Source organism: Saccostrea cucullata, unplaced genomic scaffold (assembly GCF_032062105.1).
Source record: "Saccostrea cucullata isolate Sc308-1 unplaced genomic scaffold, CSIRO_AGI_Scuc_v1 ctg861, whole genome shotgun sequence".
Taxonomy (NCBI): domain Eukaryota; kingdom Metazoa; phylum Mollusca; class Bivalvia; order Ostreida; family Ostreidae; genus Saccostrea; species Saccostrea cuccullata.
In genome coordinates, this window is record NW_026935377.1 from 272,667 (window position 1) to 292,523 (window position 19,857).

A 19,857-nucleotide genomic window follows, 5' to 3' on the forward strand; every position below is an offset into this window, starting at 1 on the left:
AAGTACTGCTTTTTACAGGTATGACTTATAAAATTAAGAAGACTGAAAATTTTTTGACATTTTTACACTTTTACTGATTAGTTACAGAGGTATAAAAAATACTATCCTTTTTCATCTGATGAAATAGTGAAGTCTGAAAATTACTAATTTTTTTACACCTACTACTAACAAAAGAGAGGTTTAAAAATCATTTCTTTGATTACTATAATTAATAATCATTAAATTGAACAATTTCAGCAAAATACTACCTTTTTACAGCTAAAACTTGAAAATTACTACCTTTTTAGAGTAACGACTGAAAGAGAAGCGTTATAAGTTTGTTATAAGTGAAAACTACCTCCTTTTTACAGCTATAATTGAAATTGTTTAGAAGTCTAAAAAAAATACTACATTTTTACACTTACTACTGATAGAAGAGAGCCTGAAAAATAAGAGATGTCCAAAAACTACCTTTTTTAACGAATACTGATAAAATATACACAGCATAGAAGATGACAAAACATAGACCCAGATGTAGCTATGGTCATCACTAATAAAATAGAGAAGTCTGAAATTACTTTTTTGGTTACTGTCACTGTTGATAAAATAGAAATAAAGTCTGAAAATTGCTACCTTTTACAGCTTTTACGTATAAAATTTAGAAATCTGAAAATGACTACTCCTCACCAATTAAATTCAAAAGTAAAGAAATTACTATTTTGTTACAGCTACTATTGATGTTTTTTTAAAATCTGAAACACATATTTCCTTTATAGAATACTTTTATTTATTCATCTTTTTTTTCAATTTGTAGTTTATAGACAGAGACTTTAAGGACCGATTCGCGGCGAGAAATATTCGCAATAACGAGGCCTTTGCTAACTTTGCGAAAATTTTTCGCACGCAGATAAATGTTCGTTTACAATATTTTCCCGGGGTCTTGATCCTTTGGCTTTCTTCGTGTATTTTGACACACTCCACGTGTGGCTTCTGATCGCTGTTACAATGGTGGGAAAGAGCAGTTTGATGTTTTAGCAGAAAAATGAAAAGATAGAGATAAAGCTGAAAGCGACAGCCCATAGGGATACATCGAGAGCAGAATACAGTAATATGTTATGTATTTGAAAAATGGGGAAGAAAGAATTAAATTTTATCACTAAAAATCTTTTCCATAAATAAAAGACAAAAACCTTACCATTAAAAAAACTTAAATGCAACTGTCAAAATAAAATATTGATTTCAACATATCATACATAATGTTCAATGCTATCAATAGCATCATATTATATTCGAGCAACATCGAAGAACCCTAACGTTTGCGTCGATTTATGAAAATTAAATGTAAAATCTTCGACGGTATTATTTCATTTTTTAGACAAAGAAGAAATCCTGGAAGTATTTTGCCTTACTTAACGAGGCCCGATCTAGTTGAATATTACGAAAACGGAATGATATAAAAATTCAATTTTTGGAAATATTTTTGTATGTATTATGCTTAGAAAAATCACAATGAAATTTTATTACCTTGCCTTTATTGTAGTCAAATGGGGGCACTGTCAAGATATGGACCATTTTTTTTTTATCATTTTATACACAATTACATAGTAAAACTATCCAAAAAAGCAAAGAAATTGAAAATTTATGAAAAATACACGGTGGAATGTTTTGTTTTTTACATATATCATGCAATTTTATTCTTCCTATAAAAATGAAAAGAAAATTGAAGATAGCCTTTATTGCAGTGAAAAGGGGGCATATCAAAACACAAAATTAGGACTTATTTTATTCAACTAGATATGAAATAAGTCGCCATGGCTGTACATAACATCAACAAACGATTGCAATACTGTATTAGTTTCTAAAATATAAATGATTCTTACATTTTGCAAATTTTTCTCTTTTTTTCCTTTACACTCGACGTTGTTATACATATAATGAAAAGGGGGGGGGGGGGGTAAAAAGCGACAAATGACGAATTTTACTAATATCATGTAATATATAGAAAAATTAAATATTTCGGGGGTAGCATTTAAATGATTCGTAGACTGATTTTTTTTAATCAAGCTTATCCATGCATATTTAAGTCCTCTATAAAAAAAAAAAGTGTGTGTATAAACACTTCAACGTTTACCATAGGTATGCAAGATCAGTGAAACATTATAGCGCAATTTGACGTCATTTTAATTGTGACGTTATTGTGTTCAATTGTGACGGCAGTCAAGGGTACTGTGACGTGCCTGAGTCGACGCTTCGTTAAAACGTATGCGCAGGCCAACTAGATCGGGCCTCGTTAAATATATTTTTTTAAAGAAAACCACACCTAAACCTCATTATATATTGAAAAAGATATCTCAAATGTCATGAATATATCAAAATGAAAAGGAATCCCAAGCCCATATTCTTTTAACATGTCGAACCCTGGAATATTTCTCATTTTAGAGCAATCAATATAATAGTGAACTACTTGGCCGTATCTGAACTCCATATAAAACAACATATATTTGTCCCAGTTGAAACTTGAAGATTGTGTGGAGTTTGCAAAAATATGGACTTTGTATCTGTAATAAGGAAATAAAAACAAATGAGTATTACTGTAAAACGTCAATCATTCAGAATGCCAAAAATGTTTCGACTTTAAACATACTGAATAGATAAAAAATTTTCACAAAATCTAGGAATAAGTGTTTACCAATGATTTAAATGTTTTGATCTTTTTTGTAAAGCATATATGTCGGATAGGAGCAAGTTCCATCGAGTTAACGAGGTTTGACAGCAGATGAATTTTAGGCTTTTCCATTTATTTAATATTTGTAAAACAAATGATGTGCACATTATCCAATAAAATTAAACTCTGTAGTATTCACATGTTTAATATTTATGGTTAAAAATATATATTTTTTAAACATTTTTAAAACCTCATGCTTCAAATTTGCTATGGTGGTTCACTGTTGTAAAAAATGAAATCAACATCAACAAAGTTACAGAATAAAAAAAAGTACACTAAATTTATTTCAAACCACAAAAGCACAGAAAAGTTATTTGAAAATAGTATTTTTATGAAAAGAGTTTGATAGATTCTGTCAAAAAAAATTAATTTTGAAGACGTAAATGATATAAAATATCGAACACATAATGTTTTATTTTAAAAACCAAGAGAATTGTTGATAAATTTGACTTTAAATCACAAATAATTTTTAGTCATATCAGGACCAGGACTAAAATACAATTTTCATTTTTGTCGTCTTTTTGTATCATTGATACTCTTTGTTTTCACAAAAAAGTTGACTACTGAATATTCACATTTGCAAATGTTTGCCCTTATATAAAAGTATTTGAGACTGGCGTTTTACACCTCCGTAAAACACTTTCGTCATGTTACCATGAATTTATTGTTTAATCTTAAGTGATACCCGTAGTTTCATATTAACGTCATAAGTGATGGACATGTTCAACACATTCAATTTATACCGTTGAGTTTTGAAAAAATAAATCCTTTATGGATGGAAAACTTGAGTATCCTACGATCTCTAAAATGTATAATAAGTCATAAGATTTTTTTTAGTTTTATTGGGATGTAAAACGGGTTGGCACATGAAAAAATCTTCCATAAAGCCCGATCGCGAGGTACCCGTTTTCGGGCTTTATGAAAGATTTGATCATGTGACAACCCGTTTTACATCCCAGTAAAACTAAAAAAAAAATCTTACTTTTTTCTTAAATATTTTATATCCTATTTTTCATCCTGGTCTATCATTAATAAAGTAGGTTTTGACTATACAACAGAACATTCTTCCTCCTGCTAGGTACCTAAATGTAACTAATGAGTTTTTAGGGGTCCATGTTCTTTACCCTATTTATAGATTTCTATAGTTTTAGATTATTTATTGATTGAACTTATCTTCACCTTTTTTTCTCTGTTTTTTAGATTTTTGATTAAATCAAATATATGTTAATGACTACTTTAAAGGCTTAAAAGCATCAACAAAAGCTAAATAATAGAAGAAAAATCTATTCATTAATTCAGATAGTTGTACCTTTGACCTTTAGATATCTAAATTTTAATTTTCTTGGAAGAAAAATGAAGAAAAAAATTAAAAGTTCATTAAAAATTAATTTAATGACAACTTGTTTAGAAATAAATAACACTGACTATAATATTAAACACTTTGACTATGCTTTTATAGGAACCAACCTTTCATTTTTATTTTTGAAATTGCAAAATAAAGATTCATAGTAATTAATATCAGATTTAACAAATCAATATTTCAATGAATGAAACATACGGATTATATAACAATTAGCCAATCATTTTCTAGTAGCTGATATATGTTTTAATATTTATATTTGGCGTTTGGTATACTGTATGGCAAATTCATACAGGTACACAGCAACGCAGCAGTAGCATTCCAAAAAAATTACGATATGGGCGCTCTTTGGGCTATCTATTTAATTTTTGTCTTCTTTGCCGTGTCTCAGTGTACCATTATTTCGCGAAAATATATCGCAAAACTAGATGATAAAATATCAAATGAAGAACTTTTAGGTCAACACAAATCTACATCTGTTATAGAGTGTGCAGCGCGTTGTCAAAGGGAGTGTAGTTTCTTTGGATTTAATCCCCAGATGAAGAAATGTCGTACACACAAGAAGAATTTCACCTCTGAGATCTCTGATGAGGCCGGGTGGAGATATTACTTACATGACTGTATGTATTAACTGTTATTTTTCATTTCGTTTGCCACAAATCACATTTATATGTTTAGTTTTTATCGCTGAAAATTACTAATTCTAAATAATAGTCCTGAACATTACCTTTTTTTCTTCTAATTACTTTGATTTCGATTGAAAACTGAATTTGACCTTGAAGAAATTATATATATCTTTTTTTTTTTTTCGTTTTTAAGGATGGAAAAACCTTTGAAAAAAATATTAATTGAACTTCAATTGTAAAGGACATGCGAAAAAAATTAAAGCTCACATGCTTACACAATACAAAAATAAAATTCAGTTTACGTTAAAAACATTTCATCATTCGTAACCATTAGAAAAAAGTTTTACTTGACTAAAAAATAAACAAGGATGCTCTTCTATGTAAGCTAGTAACTTTTCTTGAAGCTGAGATGGAAACCATGGACTACTAAGCATTCTCTTTCGCCTGTAGTGTTTTTTTTTCTTCAAAGAAATAGATTAAATATATATATAAAAAAAATCTATAAAGGAAAAATTATTTTAGGTAATGAGGAACTGCTAAACACAATCCATTTTGTAGTTAACAACTTAAGGTCAGCAGTGAACCTCAATTTATCCAAGTATAATGTATCCTCTTACTACCTATACATACATGTATAAATAATATGACTATTTTTTCTGCCTTAGTTGTTCCCAAGGACTGCAAAGACCTTCATGATAATGGTCACAGTAACACAGGGGTGTATGAAATTTATCCTTTTGGGATCCGCTCCCGTGCTGTCAGGGTGTATTGCGACATGGATACATTGAACGGGGGATGGACTGTATGTAGTTTATTTTACTCTTAGTGTACATTATAGAATTTGTTCCCAATGTCTGTGGTGTTTAAACAAATGCAGGATGAAAAAATTGAAAATTTTATTTTAGTTAATATACTGATCAATTAACAATTGTTAATTACAATGATCTGTATTGTTATACATGTTAACTTTTAAAGGCAATCCAAAAACGCATCAATGGGTCCCTGAGTTTTAACAGGACCTGGACGGAATATAAAAATGGTTTTGGTGACCCAATTCAGGATGTTTGGGTTGGTATGTGTTACACTGTAATCTCTTTTGCTTTCAACAGCTTCAGAATTTAACAATACGTATGTCTTTACTGTGACAGATGACAAAATGAAAGCGTATCAAAGATACATCTGATTTAAAGACAGGATGCTGTGTTCTGACGATAGCCACATACAGTGTTTAATTGGAAAAAATGAATAAAAAAGGATAAAAATCACTTATTGGCATGGTCTTAATGAAACCACAATTAACATCAATATCTACAGCAAAGGAAATAATCCGATTTTTCATTAATATATATTCATATTAAAAAGAGAATTATTGTTTTATAATAAATTTTACCTTTGAATGTAAATATGTCTAAATTCAGGAAATGACGTAATCCATCAATTAACAAAAGAAAACACCTCATCCTTGTATGTGTCCATCACTCTCCAGAATGGTACAACGCTGTATGAAATGTACGATAGATTCTCAGTCTCCGATGAAACAGGGAAATATCAACTCTTTCTCGCAGGACCTGTCACAGGATCACTCGGTAAGTGTATTTAAGATAAGATCTTAAAAGTGAGATTCACACCAAGAATAATTTTATATTCGTCTTTGCATAAAAGATCAACTGGTTAAAAAAAGACAAATATATTTTTTTCTAATATTCCGTAAACGTCTTTGATTCCACGATTTCACTTTTCCCGAATTCAGCTGAAATTGAAATTGACATTGCTAATAAGCTGGAATTTTTAAATTGTATATTTTCAACCATAGAAAATTATGTTAAATTATTTATAACTAGCATATTCAGTAATGACCTTTTGATTTTTTGGGCTTCTTTTTTAGTGATTTTCAATAATTCACAGTTTAAACAACTACTATGAAATAGGATGTGTTTAGCGCGGAACTGATGTTTATTGCTGATATTCTCATAATAGCTTGATGTTCAAAAATGCATTTGATCCAAACAAATTAAAACAATTAAATTCAAAGCATCTCAACGCAATTCATACATTTTAAAGGCACAATCTCTAAAGAAATCATTTTTTTCTTATTATTAATTTTGTTCTAATATGTCCAGTGACCTTTACCCTCCATTATTTCATAGCATACGTTAAAAGTGTAACACGCCTGGGATTTATTGTTTCACTAGAAATGACGCTTAATGAATTGCTCTTAATACTGTATTATGTGTTTTTTCATATTATCTTTCTTTATAGAAGACAGCTTGGGAGGTCGACTATCTAAGACATACTTCAGTATTCAGAAGAGAAATGTGATATAAATCAATGAACTCTGTTGTATACTTTTCTATAACTCTACAGGTGACGGTATGATGGACACGGGAAGCTCTGACAAAGATCTGTCTGGGATGTACTTTACCACCCCTGACAGGGACAATGACAGATCGAGTGGTGGTAACTGTGCTGTGTACCACGGAGGAAGCTGGTGGTATTACCACTGTTTCCTAGCCAACCTCAACGTTCCATGGTCCTCGACGTTCTGGTGGTATCCTACAGTAGTCGGTGGACAATCTGTCAGGGAGACAACCATGTTAATTAAACGTCACTAGGTAAAAATAGTATTCAATTTTAATAACCGATATTTTCATTTTGATATTTCCAAAAACATTTAAAACGGCAAAAAGGACAAATTTTGAGAAACTTTAATTTTTCTTCTTTTTTTTTACAGATGAAAGACCACCAATCAATCAGATGATTTGATATAAAGGAAACGATTTTTAACAGATCTAGATAATGTTGATCGTTTTATATAATGTTAGACATCAAGTGACTTGTCAACAAATATGTTTTCAGTGTAGGTGCGGGAACAGTTGAACTATTATTTTAAAACAATAAATTGTATTTTTTTCAACCGAATGTATCTAGTAAACGATGCAAATTATATGTATTGAAATAAATTTGAATTTAGAAATACGTCGTTCTTATTTACAAACGCTGCCACATGAAGGAGTGTGTTTGGATAATTAGGATGAAGATCGCTTTATTGTGAAACGTATGGTTTTACCTTACAAAACACCATAATACAGACCGGGGATCAAAAGATTATCTGATGCATCCCAAACGTTCAATACCAGGAAAGTGCAATGTCATAAGCGAAAATCAAAATTCAAACTTCACTTTATTGTTACTTACCTGAGGTATTCCATATATATTTTTTTTAAATAAACAAAGTGAAAAAAAACAAGACTAGGAGTTACAAAAAGTAAATAAAGGAATGGAATTGTTATTTTTTAAAGATGTAGTCTCATATCTAAAAGCAGTGTAATCGCGTGTTACTCATTTTTTTTACACACATCTGCGCAATTATGAGACAGTTTAAAATATGATTTAATACTTAAGTGTGTGTTTAGTCATGTCATTCTCTGGATGGACAATGAAATATATATATATTTTTTAATCTAGATTGAATTTTGGTACGTCTAATCCAATAAAGAGAAAAAAGATTTTTTAAAGAGCTGGTGTTAATAAAAAAAAGAAGAGTCCCAGGGGCCACATCGTTCACATGAGCAACTAGCTAAGCAAAAAAATAGTTCAGTATTGAAAAGACTAAATATAAAAATAGGTTCAAGGAAGGGGGGTGTACAAACTTACATCTATATCTTTTTATACTTTTATATTCATGATCAATCATGGCTTTGGTGTTCTTGTAAAGAATTTTAACAATTTTCCCTATATATTCCAACATAAAAGCCTAATTATCCACTGCGCCCCCCTCTACCCCGTGGGTCATGATTTGAACAATCTTGAATCTACAATACCTGAGGATGCTTCCATAAAAATATAAACAATCACAGTTTTGCTGTTGTCGAAAAGAAGAACTTTAAAGATTTTTTTCTATGTTATCCTTCTATTTTGATCACCCATAATGGCCAACCTTTGCCCTCAGGGGTCATTATTTGACCAACATAAATTTACACACCCTGAGGATGCTTCCAAGTAGCATAATAATGGCTTTGCCTTTTTTGAGAAGAAGATTTTTAAAGACTTTAAAGAATGTATTGCTTTAGATTTCTACGAGGGTTGTTCGAAAAGTTCGTGGACGATGTCAATATTTGTTATACTACTCGGTAGAAATTAAAAATAAGCACATTAAAATATATAAAAATGTTAGTTTTTTAATGTGTAAAGTTTCATTCCATTCGATTTAACAGAAATCAATTTAAAATCCACATGTTTTGTATCCGCGGAGCACACTTAACGGCAATGTAACGTTAAAACAAAGCGTCCAGAATTTCTAAAATACACTATCCATATATATTTCACAAAGTGTAATCCAATGTCCATTCATTTAATCATTCTTCTTATACTTGAAATTCATTTTTTAAGAATTGTACTCGTTATATAATTTCCTTTTTTAAGGTTTAATTTCTTTTATTACTTAAGTCTCCTTTCACAGGATACATACGCAACTCTGAATCTCCTATGCCTTTCCTTGACGTTCCATCTTTTGAAAGTTTTTGTCAAGAATTTTACAGTTAAATCGTAGCTTCTGCGTCCGATACAGATTGTCTTCGTCCGATACAGAGTGTATGTCAATTGAAATTTCCAATTGCACACCTTCAATAATAAGTGTACTACATGTATTTGTACACACACATACAATTCGCTTGTGACATATTTTCTGAGTCCTGCAACACTTTTAGAGTTTAATCAGGATTTCTTTTTAAGTAAAGCACAAAATTGCATTGTTATCTGTTGCTCCGTGACGTTCTAAAACGTCATCATTTTTGTCGTTTTCAATAAGGACTACCTATCTTCTCTATTTAATTTCTTTTCAACAACGCAAAATATTAATCCAAAATTTGGTACACGAATAAATGTAACAATTTCTAATTTAAATTTCCAGGTTGGTTTCATTTTTGCTCCATTTTACAAAGAATATGACTTCAGACATTATATAGTGTATTGTCTATAACTCACTAAATTTTGACCTTGCTCTAAGATCCGATTTTTGGCTTTTTAAAAATCTAGATAAGTTTTAGATGAAGGATATGGAGATAACGAACAGTATACAATCTCAAAGATAAATCATAATATTTTGAAAAAAATGAATTCAAATCATTTGGATATATGTTACACCGAAACTTTCTGTTTTTAAATAAAAACGCCCAAAGTTTCCAACAAAGTTTATTTTGTATTCCCGTGTAACACTTTACACACAGGACCCGACTGAGTAACTAATTGAACACACAAATTCTACGCTAAATATTAAGAACTGCCCAACCTACAGACTGCCAATCACTGCTAAATTAACCCGTTAATTGTGAATACTATGAATTCTGCATTTTCTCATGGCCAGCACTTCGGACATTCAATCCCCCTGAGACTCGGGTGATAAAAGTCAGCAATGCTGATACAAGAGCTAAATTTCCCAGCCAAATCTTAATGAGCGGTCAAGACCTTATCACATAAACAGATCACTGCAGTCTGTAGTTTAGAGCAATTACTACAAATCAACCAGATTTAGATAATATAAATCAAGCATTAATTATACAAATAATTTCACACAAAATTTTACTTTAACACCTCCCTTCCAAAGATAAAAATTTAACTGTCAATAGTTGAATTTTTTTCCAAGTTCATAATTCTGTATTTAGCAACATTAAATTTAACCAGTCACTAAATTCACTTTAGCCAGTCCAAATAAGTATTAAACAGTTAATAGCAATTAATCATCAAAAGAATAATATAAATCCAAAATGAATTTCACTCTAAATCCAAACTGAATGCACTTGAATTTTATGAATATAAAATTTTCACAATAATTGCCCATGATTCACAAACACATTTCACTTTTCAAATTCTTGATAATCCGTCTGCATTTGTGTTTTTGCTTCCTCTCTTATATCTAACTTCAAAGGTGTACGATTGTAGTGCGAGGGCCCAACGCAACAGTCTCTGATTTTTATTCTTCAAGCGATGCAACCATGTTAGTGGATTGTGATCCGTTTCTGCGTAAAACTTCCTCCCCTCTAGGTAATACGAAAACGATCCAATGGCCAAAACGATAGCTAATAATTCCTTCTCTATCGATGAATAGTTCTTTTCCCTTGGAAGTAACTTCTTACTAAGGTAAGCAACTGGGTGATCACCATCTGGCAACTGTTGGCTCAGGACAGCCCCGATTGCGTTATTACTCGCATCTGTTTGTAGTACAAACGGTAAATTGAAGTTCGGATTGACCAAAACAGGAGCTGTCATCAGGGCCTCCTTCAGTTTCTTGAATGACTGCACTTCCATCTCCGTCCATCTTAATTCTGCGGGTTGACTTTTTCTCAGTAGATCAGTCAATGGTACAGTTATGTCCGCATAATTTCCTATATACTGGCGATAGTATCCAGTTAATCCCAAGAATGATCTTAATTCCTTCTTTGTCAAGGGAAGTGGAAAATCCTCCATGGTCTTCAATTTCCTAGGGTCTGGTCTAATTGTCCCTCCACCAACTATGTGTCCTAAACAGATGATTTCTGTTGCTCCCAACTTACATTTTGACGGTCTGATGGTAAGATTGGCCTCATGAATACGCTGAAGCAGCTCTGTTACATGTTTGATATGGTCTTCCCACGTCTGACTGAAACAATTATGTCATCAAAGTACGCAACAGTATTTTGAGTTCCATCTAAAATACGATCCATAAGTCTTATGAATGATGCTGGAGACGTCTTTATACCAAACGGCATCACTGTAAACTCGAAAAGGCCAAATGGGGTGATGAAGGCGGATTTCTTGCGTGTTTCCTTTGCCAGTAGAACTTGCCAGTAGCCTTTTGTTAGATCAAATCTACTCAAATATTTTGCACTTCCAATTTTCTCAAATATTTCACTCATGCGTGGAATGGGATAAGGGTCCGTGAGAGTTATTTCATTCAATTTTCTATAATCAACACATATTCTAATTGTCCCATCAGGCTTGTTGACAAGGACAATTGGTGAGGCCCACGGACTTTTGGATGGTGTAATAAGTCCTTGTTCTAACATTTCATTCAACGACTCCTTCACTTCCTGTTTCTTAGCTTTCGGTATCCGGTAAGGTCTCTGAGTAATTGGATTCTCAGACGTTCTTCTGATTGTATGTGAGATAACATCACACTTTCCCGGCTTTGATGTGAAAATTCTTGAAAATTCCTGACAAACACCCCTTAAACTCTGTCTCTGCACTTGTGTCAGCCCATGTCCAAAGACAAGATCTGAAATGGTTTCTGTGGTGTCGTTAGGAAATTGCTGTTCAAGTCCAATTCCATTTTCTGTTGCTGCCAGTAATGTAGCCCGGTTATAAGGACGAAGTAAATTGATATGGTAAGTAACAAGTCCACGTCGTCCTCCAACATTGATTTTATAGTTAACATCATTAACCTTGTTAACCACACGAAACGGTCCTTTCCACTGAGCGGACATCTTGCCAGGTTCGGTCGGGAGTAAAACGAGTACTTCATAACCAGGACGCAAAGTCCTTTTGGATGCTGAGCGATCATACCAATCTTTGATTTTCGACTGCCTCATTTCCAAGTTGTTTAATTTGCACGAGTTGTGTCACATCAGCCAGTTTGTTTCGAATGTTGACGACATGATCTATTTCTGAAGTTTTTATTTCCTCCTCACCAGTCATAAAGCTCTTTAAAACACTAAGAGGACCACGTACTGGCCATCCGTACAACAGGTCAAATGGTGAAAAGCCAGTCTCCTCATGTGGGACTTCTCTGTGTGCGAAAAGTACATATGGAAGTAGTACATCCCAATCTTCGCCATTCTCCATACACAACTTTTTCAACATTGATTTTAACGTTCCATTAAATCTTTCAACTTTGCCATTAGCCTGCGGGTGATAAGGCGTTGTAGTTATTCCCTTGATTTTGATTTTCTCATATAAATCTTTCAGGAGCGCACTTGTGAAATTTGATCCTTGGTCAGTGAGAATGGTTTTAGGAATTCCAACTCGACTAAATAATGTAATGAGTGTGTCGGATATTCGTTCAGCTTCAGAACTTGGTAAAGCAAATGCTTCTGGGTATCTCGTAGCTTCATCAATGACAGTCAGAATGTACTTGTTACCTTGAGTTGTCCTATTGAGTGGGCCAACGATGTCCATTGCGATCTTTGAAAACGGATCAGTTATGATAGGTGTGTTGACCATAGGAGCTCTTTCCGCACTTCTTTTTGCCACTTTTTGACAGGTGTCACATTCTGCGCAGTAGTCCGACACATCTTGGAACAATCCAGGCCAATAAAATGACGCAAGAATACGTTGTTTGGTCTTCTCAGTTCCTAAATGTTCAGCTATTGGCTGATCATGTGCCAGCTTCATCACTGCTTTTCTTAGCGATGCTGGAAGCACCACTTGTGTTCCCGACAGATTCTTTTTCTTGGAAGTCCATTTTCGTTTCAGTATGTCATTCTCCCAGTAAAACGCTTTATGTTCTGTCTCAGTTTGTGATACATTTTTGAATGCTTTATCCCTACAATTTTTGAGTGTTGGGTCTTGTTTCTGAAGATTCGATAGTTTATTTCCATTCACCACGCTCAACTTTTCCAGTGAAATTTCCGGTAAATCAAGGTTCACTTCACCAGCATCATCGTTAGTTACCACGACGTTTAAGTCCCTTGGTACGACATCACATTTATTCATGCGATTTTTGGCACTTAATTCATTTTGTTCTTGTTCTTTTGCTTTGGCTCTCGTAACCACAGCTGCAACTTTGTTCCTCTCCAGAACATCTATTCTCAATAAACCATCTGCAACCAGATCAGGTACTAAACCTACCTGAACATGTCCCTTAAACATTGGTGTTTCCAGGTTAACCACTGCTAACTTAGCCTCGAATGGCTGTCCAATAGCTGTAACCAAGGAAGTAGTTTGTCCATGTAGAACACATTTTGGATCAACAAGATCCTCCCGCAATAGCGTCATAGATGCTCCAGTGTCCTTGACCATTGACACTTCCATATCATCCACTTTTCCCGGAACATAATGTAAACCCCATAATGCTCCTTTCACGAAACACGACGCTAGATTACCTTTCTTTGGGCATTTGTTTGCATAATGTCCAAAGTTCCCACAGCTAAAACATTTCACTTTTTCCAAACCTTTCTGTTTTCCGGAGTTCCCCTGTTCCTGGCTCTTCTTCTCACCTAACACTTTAGGATTTTGAAGTTTTCTGTCCTCGGCCGATTTTGTTGGTAGAATGTAATCCTCAGCAGCTTCAACTAACTCACTACTTCCCTTATTCCGTCTAATCCACTGGGCTTGTTGAGGAGATAACGCCTTTAAGAAATATTCTTCTCGGAACTTTTGTACGGGATCTTTCTCATCAATGAAACGACTCAAATACAGATCTATTCTCGACATTAATCCTCTGTAAGTCTCTCCTGGTCTACGTTTAATTTCCTCCAGGAACTGAAAGTAGTCTGCTCGGCGCTTGCCGAATCGATTCAAAAGAGCCTTATACAGATCTCTGTATCCCGAAGTCACTTGCTGCGACACTTCTCGAGCTTCTCCGGTTAAAAGTGACCTAAGCTGTAAAGCCTTTGAGTTCTCAGTCCAACCTGCATGCTCAGCTACCGCATCAAATTCAGAGAGATAGCACAAAATGTCATCTTTTTCCTGATTAAATGGTTGAAGTTTAATTTTTTGGCATTCCTGTCGAATATGCTCCTGGTGTTGAATTGGCCTTCTCTAGCTGAACACGTAATTCCAAAATTTCTTTTTCATGTTCCAATTCAAGTGTTTTTAAACGTAATTCATGTTCCTGTTTTTGTTTAGAAAGTTGTAATTCCAATTCCAAGTCCTGTTTCCTAGGCATTTTAATTCCGCTTGTTAAATCCAAATATATGTATAAAATTTCAAACAATATTTCAACATTTAATTAGGATCCTTTACCGCTGCCACCACTTCAAATGTTACACCGAAACTTTCTGTTTTTAAATAAAAACGCCCAAAGTTTCCAACAAAGTTTATTTTGTATTCCCGTGTAACACTTTACACACAGGACCCGACTGAGTAACTAATTGAACACACAAAAATTCTACGCTAAATATTAAGAACTGCCCAACCTACAGACTGCCAATCACTGCTAAATTACCGTATATACTCGCCTATAAGTCGGTCCGCCTATAAGTCGGTTGTACTCAGGAGCTTATATTTCAGATGTACTGACCTCATATAATATCATTCTTTTTATAGCTCGCCTATAAGTCGGACACAGAATTTTGGATCAGATATTAACTCCCAAAAAACCGACTTATAGGCGAGTATATACGGTAACCCGTTAATTGTGAACACTATGAATTCTGCATTTTCTCATGGCCAGCACTTCGGACATTCAATCCCCCTGAGACTCGGGTGATAAAAGTCAACAATGCTGATACAAGAGCTAAATTTCCCAGCCAAATCTTAATGAGCGGTCAAGACCTTATCACATAAACAGATCACTGCAGTCTGTAGTTTAGAGCAATTACTACAAATCAACAAGATTAAGATAATATAAATCAAGCATTAATTATACAAATAATTTCACACAAAATTTTACTTTAACACATGTGTATTGTAAAAATATTTCTACCAAATTTGGATAGCATATGACGTCAAAGAAAAAATATAACAGATTTCCACGAACTTTTCGAACAACCCTCGTATACCAGAGGAAGTTTACATATAACTATGACCAATCATGACTTTGCTGTTCTTGAGAAGATTTTTTAAAGTGTTACACATTTTTGAATGCTGAATGCTGTGTGCATGACATCTTATCCCTGTCCTTCAACTCCTTTAACAATATATGAATGAATTATTGTATGTGCCCTAGATGTCATGAAAATGATTTCACGAAGTTATATTGTTTATGCGTTAACTTATATCGATTGTTTACTATATGTTTATGTTACATCCCGAATTTCCTCGATTAAACGAACCCGTTCACAATGGCCCATACTATAAACAAAGATTACCCTAAAAGTAGACTCACCTAAATGTTACCCTGGCATCTTTCTTTAATCCTATTACAGCATATGAAGTATGCAACACATTATTATTACCTAATCGCCACTTTTGTGCGATTGTTAACTTTGTGTACTGTGTCTAAAAAAAACGGCGCCAACCCGTACGGTACCTTACGTATGTGTTGCGCGTGACGCGGTTCGCACTTATCGACGAAAACCTATATAATAAAGGCCCAGAGTGAAAATCATCAGTAGTCTCAGCACTGCTCACGGGTATGGAGCCTGCAGCGCCCATCAGAATGGTAATGATCCCACTTTGATAAGTACATTTTGTGCTGAATATTATAAGTTGGGTGAATCTGATGCCATTTAATACCCAGTGTTTTGGGTCCCTTTATTCTCCCACATTAGGTGAAGTCTACCCATCTTGGGGGTAAAAATACTCATTTTCCCCAGTTTTTGCCACTTTTTGTTGGTTTTGGCCATATTTTAGTAAATTCCTGACTTTTTAGCTGTTTTAACTGCTTTTATTGATTTTTAATAAATTTATAGAAAATTACAATCTTTTCTTATTATTGGGTAAATTTCAGAAATAAGAGACCCACATTTAATTTCTGTAACGGGGTAAACCATAGAGTGGTAAAAGAATACAAAGTGTTCTAAAACCACCACTATACCCAGAAACGTTACAAAAGATTTTTCCTGTTCATTCCAATTTTAAACTTTGATGCCCCATTTTGGCCCCACTTTAACCTCGAGGGTCATGATTTACGATTATCCCGTGGACAATGCATATTTCATTATTTACCATACTTGTTTTTTCCTAGCTTTCCTCCTTTAAATGTTAATTAAAAAGTTAATTAAATAAAACCAGAATTAATGTCGCTAAATAGAGCTTTTATTGACAGAATTTTGACAATTTTTCAATATTTCAGGTTTCGGTTGGTTTAACGTCTTGTTCTGCTGTGATTATGTGTATCACTAAAGCACGATTGTACATTTTTAAAGAGGCCCTATGAAGTTTAACATCCTTTTTGCCGATATATGGCTGAAATATTGCCGATTCGGCGTAAAACATTAAAACATTAACTTCAGAAGTTTTATCATAGACAAATGTATCACAACAGCTTTTCAAAACGGGAAAATAGTACGAATCTATATATAACGTAATTTAAATACCCCGAGTTCCCCTGGCCTAGATCAAATTTCATCTTTGGAGCTAGAAAAGATTGAAGTATATACCAAAAACCGGACAGTACAAGTATACGATTGTAGTATCATCCCTGATTCTGAATCAGCAAATTCACCGGTAAGTGTGTCAAACTGTTCATAGACTATTGATTTAGTGCAACATTACTTGCAATTTCGGTGAATATTTCATGAATTTCGATGTTAATTAAGTATTTTAATACAACATTACTAAAAATTTTTTTACAAAATGCTATCGTGTTGATTTAGTGTAATGTATTAAACATCTGACAGCAAAGGTTTTAAGCATTTCTAGACAAGTTGATATTAAGATTTCAGTGCATTTTTTAGGGATTTTCTTATAATTGTTGTATATACGAAGGCCGTTCAAAAAAACGCGGACTAGTTGCACAGAAGAAATATTTGACGACATAATCGGGCAAAATTTCACAAATAATGTAAAAGAATCTTTACTTATATGGTCTTCAAAATTTCATATCAAAATGTTGTAAATTGGTATTAATTTTGAGTGATTTTTCAGGACATACCACTAAGTCACGGCGCAGCAAAATCTTCGAGGTCACAAGCATTATAAAAAATAGGTGATTGAGCTTTCATTTTCTCAACATTTTCCCTTGAGTACCTTTATAGTTTGAGTTATCTTATCTATTCAACATCAAAACACCATTTCTTGTCAAGCTTAAAATCTATTAAGGAGGTAAAGAATATTCCTTTTTTTTGTTTTAAAGCCAAAAACTTCTTATGAGATATAGTGTGATATTGGTGACTCTCATTCACGTTCTTTACAGTCCGGATAAAGTTAACTTTTCGTCTATAATCTTCTTCCCGTCCTCCGGTATAGCCTTTTTACAAAGGTCTAACTGTCTAAAATTGCAATTTCCTATTTGTGGGCGAATGTCACGAGTAACCTAGTTAACTACATGTTTTATTATGCATATTTTGGATATATGTTGCCGATATCTCGAGCATTTCACATATTTTAACAAAACTGTGGTGCGCCGTCAATTCAGAAGACGTCATTTTCACAGTCGTCTTCACGGGAATTGCATCAGAGAAAAATCACTATATTTCTGTTAGTACTTCAAATATTACGTCCAAAATCTAATTATATAATAATAGAACAATTTAAAGGTACATTTGAGAAAATTGTTGAAAATATCGCGAATTTTAGAAAATCAATGAGTTAAATTTTTGAATCCGCATGCTTTTGCTTCAATTTTTTTGTCGTGCGCCGTACTTCTCATTCAAAGATATCAACAAACCGATAATTTTAGTAGAATTTTTTTTAAATACAGAAATTTTGCCCAAAATTTATTGAAATCTTTAAAATACATATTTCTGTGAAATTTTATAACTATATGACGTCTGTAAGAGTAAATAATAGCACAGTCCGCGTAATTTTTGAACGGCCCTCGTACCTATGTTTTATATTCTGAAAGCAGGCATTGTGTAGTTTCTGAAAACAGTAATGAAAATATCATTTCGGTTGCCATGGCAAGGAAATACACCATAATCATGCTGGATATTCCATTCATTCAAGAATGGTTTTCGTCTGTGTTTGTGGTTTTGTTTTTTTTTGTTGTTGTTGCTGTTAATTTTATTATATTTAAAAATATTTTATTTTTGTGTTGAAAATTATCAGCATGTTTTACATTAAAAAAAAAATAAGTTTATGGGGGAATGAGGTTGGGTTGAGAGGTAAGTACCTACATTTAGCATTTTAATCGCATTTATCACCATATTTTGATAAATGCATTTAATACCAGTGCAAGGGCGATAATTCGTGCGTTCTAATTGTAGTAGTTAAACATTATCGAGACTATGGGTTTTAAATACATGACGTAATATTATCAAGCAGATTGTCATAATCTACCGAGAAAGCTAGAAGGGTAGACATGTTGCAAAATTGCACCCTCCCACCCTTCCCCAAAATTTGTGTACATGATTTTCTTGTTTTCTCTCTTGTAATTTCAGTGACAGAAGCATATTCCTAAATTGAAAGTGTTGTGCATGTGGAACACCCAAGCGGTGGGAATCAAAATAAAAGGAAGGATGTGGTTATTATGTATATGGTGGGACCATTTGGTGTTTATCGGACATTTTCTGTTGTAACAAATGATTCAATACTGAGTTTTACTGGACATTTCCAAGGTGTGATACATGATCAGTAAGTCAGTGTCATTGGTGATCATTATTGATTATGTGTTATGTACAGTGTTACTGTACAGTTTTATTTATTTATTTTTTTTAGTATCACAGGCAACATAGCTTATATACATATTATGTTGGGATTATGGTAACGTTCTTGAAGACACAGTCTGGGCTGGGGGCGGCGGAGTTCGGGGATTACCACGAATGATGATTTCTACCATGTCTGGCTCAAAACTCTGGGTAATCTATCCTCAGTCCTGGGGAAGATTTAGGGGTTACCTCAGGGTGCCTGAGGGACCGGCTTGATCCTTGTGCTACCAAGGGCAGGTTTTGGGGGTCTAAGGTACCCAGCTACCCCTGGGGGTGTTATCCCCATGCTGTTGTTGTATTCCAACAAAGACAGGTATAGAGTGAGGACCTGGGTCAGAACTTGAATTCATTCATTCCATGTGGCATTCACTCTTGTGGGTTCCAAGAGGTCTGTTCCCACCACAGTCACCTGTGGGTGCGCTATCGCGCCAGGTCAGTCGGCAGGTAGTGAGTACCTGCTTGCCATAAAATGTAATCATTGTTTTACTACAAATGTGATTAAAGTTATTATTTGTTTCTATTCATTGCATCTGGAATTAATACATGATGTGTACTGTTACCGCAGCATTGATTTCAATAATGGCAAAATCGCTTGAATAGTGAACAAATTTTAGCTTAAGCTAGCAAAACTATTCTTTCGGCGGTTCTTCTACAGGTATTTTTCCCTATGATCTTTATATTTAATTACGATTTTTTTTATTCAACGCAGATTGTGCGCTTTAG

The 19,857-nt window shown here is 33.7% G+C and overlaps 2 protein-coding genes across 2 annotated transcripts; one reads left to right on the forward strand and one right to left on the reverse strand.

Annotated features, from left to right (window-relative positions):
• The first annotated feature begins 4,401 nt into the window (after positions 1 to 4,401).
• On the forward strand, positions 4,402 to 7,014 carry LOC134242637 (fibroleukin-like). Its single transcript, XM_062724741.1, has 5 exons — positions 4,402 to 4,684; positions 5,356 to 5,492; positions 5,666 to 5,762; positions 6,109 to 6,276; positions 6,950 to 7,014. Exons 1-5 carry the CDS (start codon positions 4,402 to 4,404, stop codon positions 7,012 to 7,014), a joined length of 750 nt encoding a protein of 249 aa, XP_062580725.1.
• A 5,206-nt stretch (positions 7,015 to 12,220) lies between these two features.
• LOC134242638 (uncharacterized) lies at positions 12,221 to 19,265 on the reverse strand. The gene is made up of 2 exons (XM_062724743.1): positions 19,209 to 19,265; positions 12,221 to 14,350 (listed from the first exon to the last, which is right to left on the reverse strand). Exons 1-2 carry the CDS (start codon positions 19,263 to 19,265, stop codon positions 12,221 to 12,223), a joined length of 2,187 nt encoding a protein of 728 aa, XP_062580727.1.
• Positions 19,266 to 19,857: the final 592 nt, after the last annotated feature.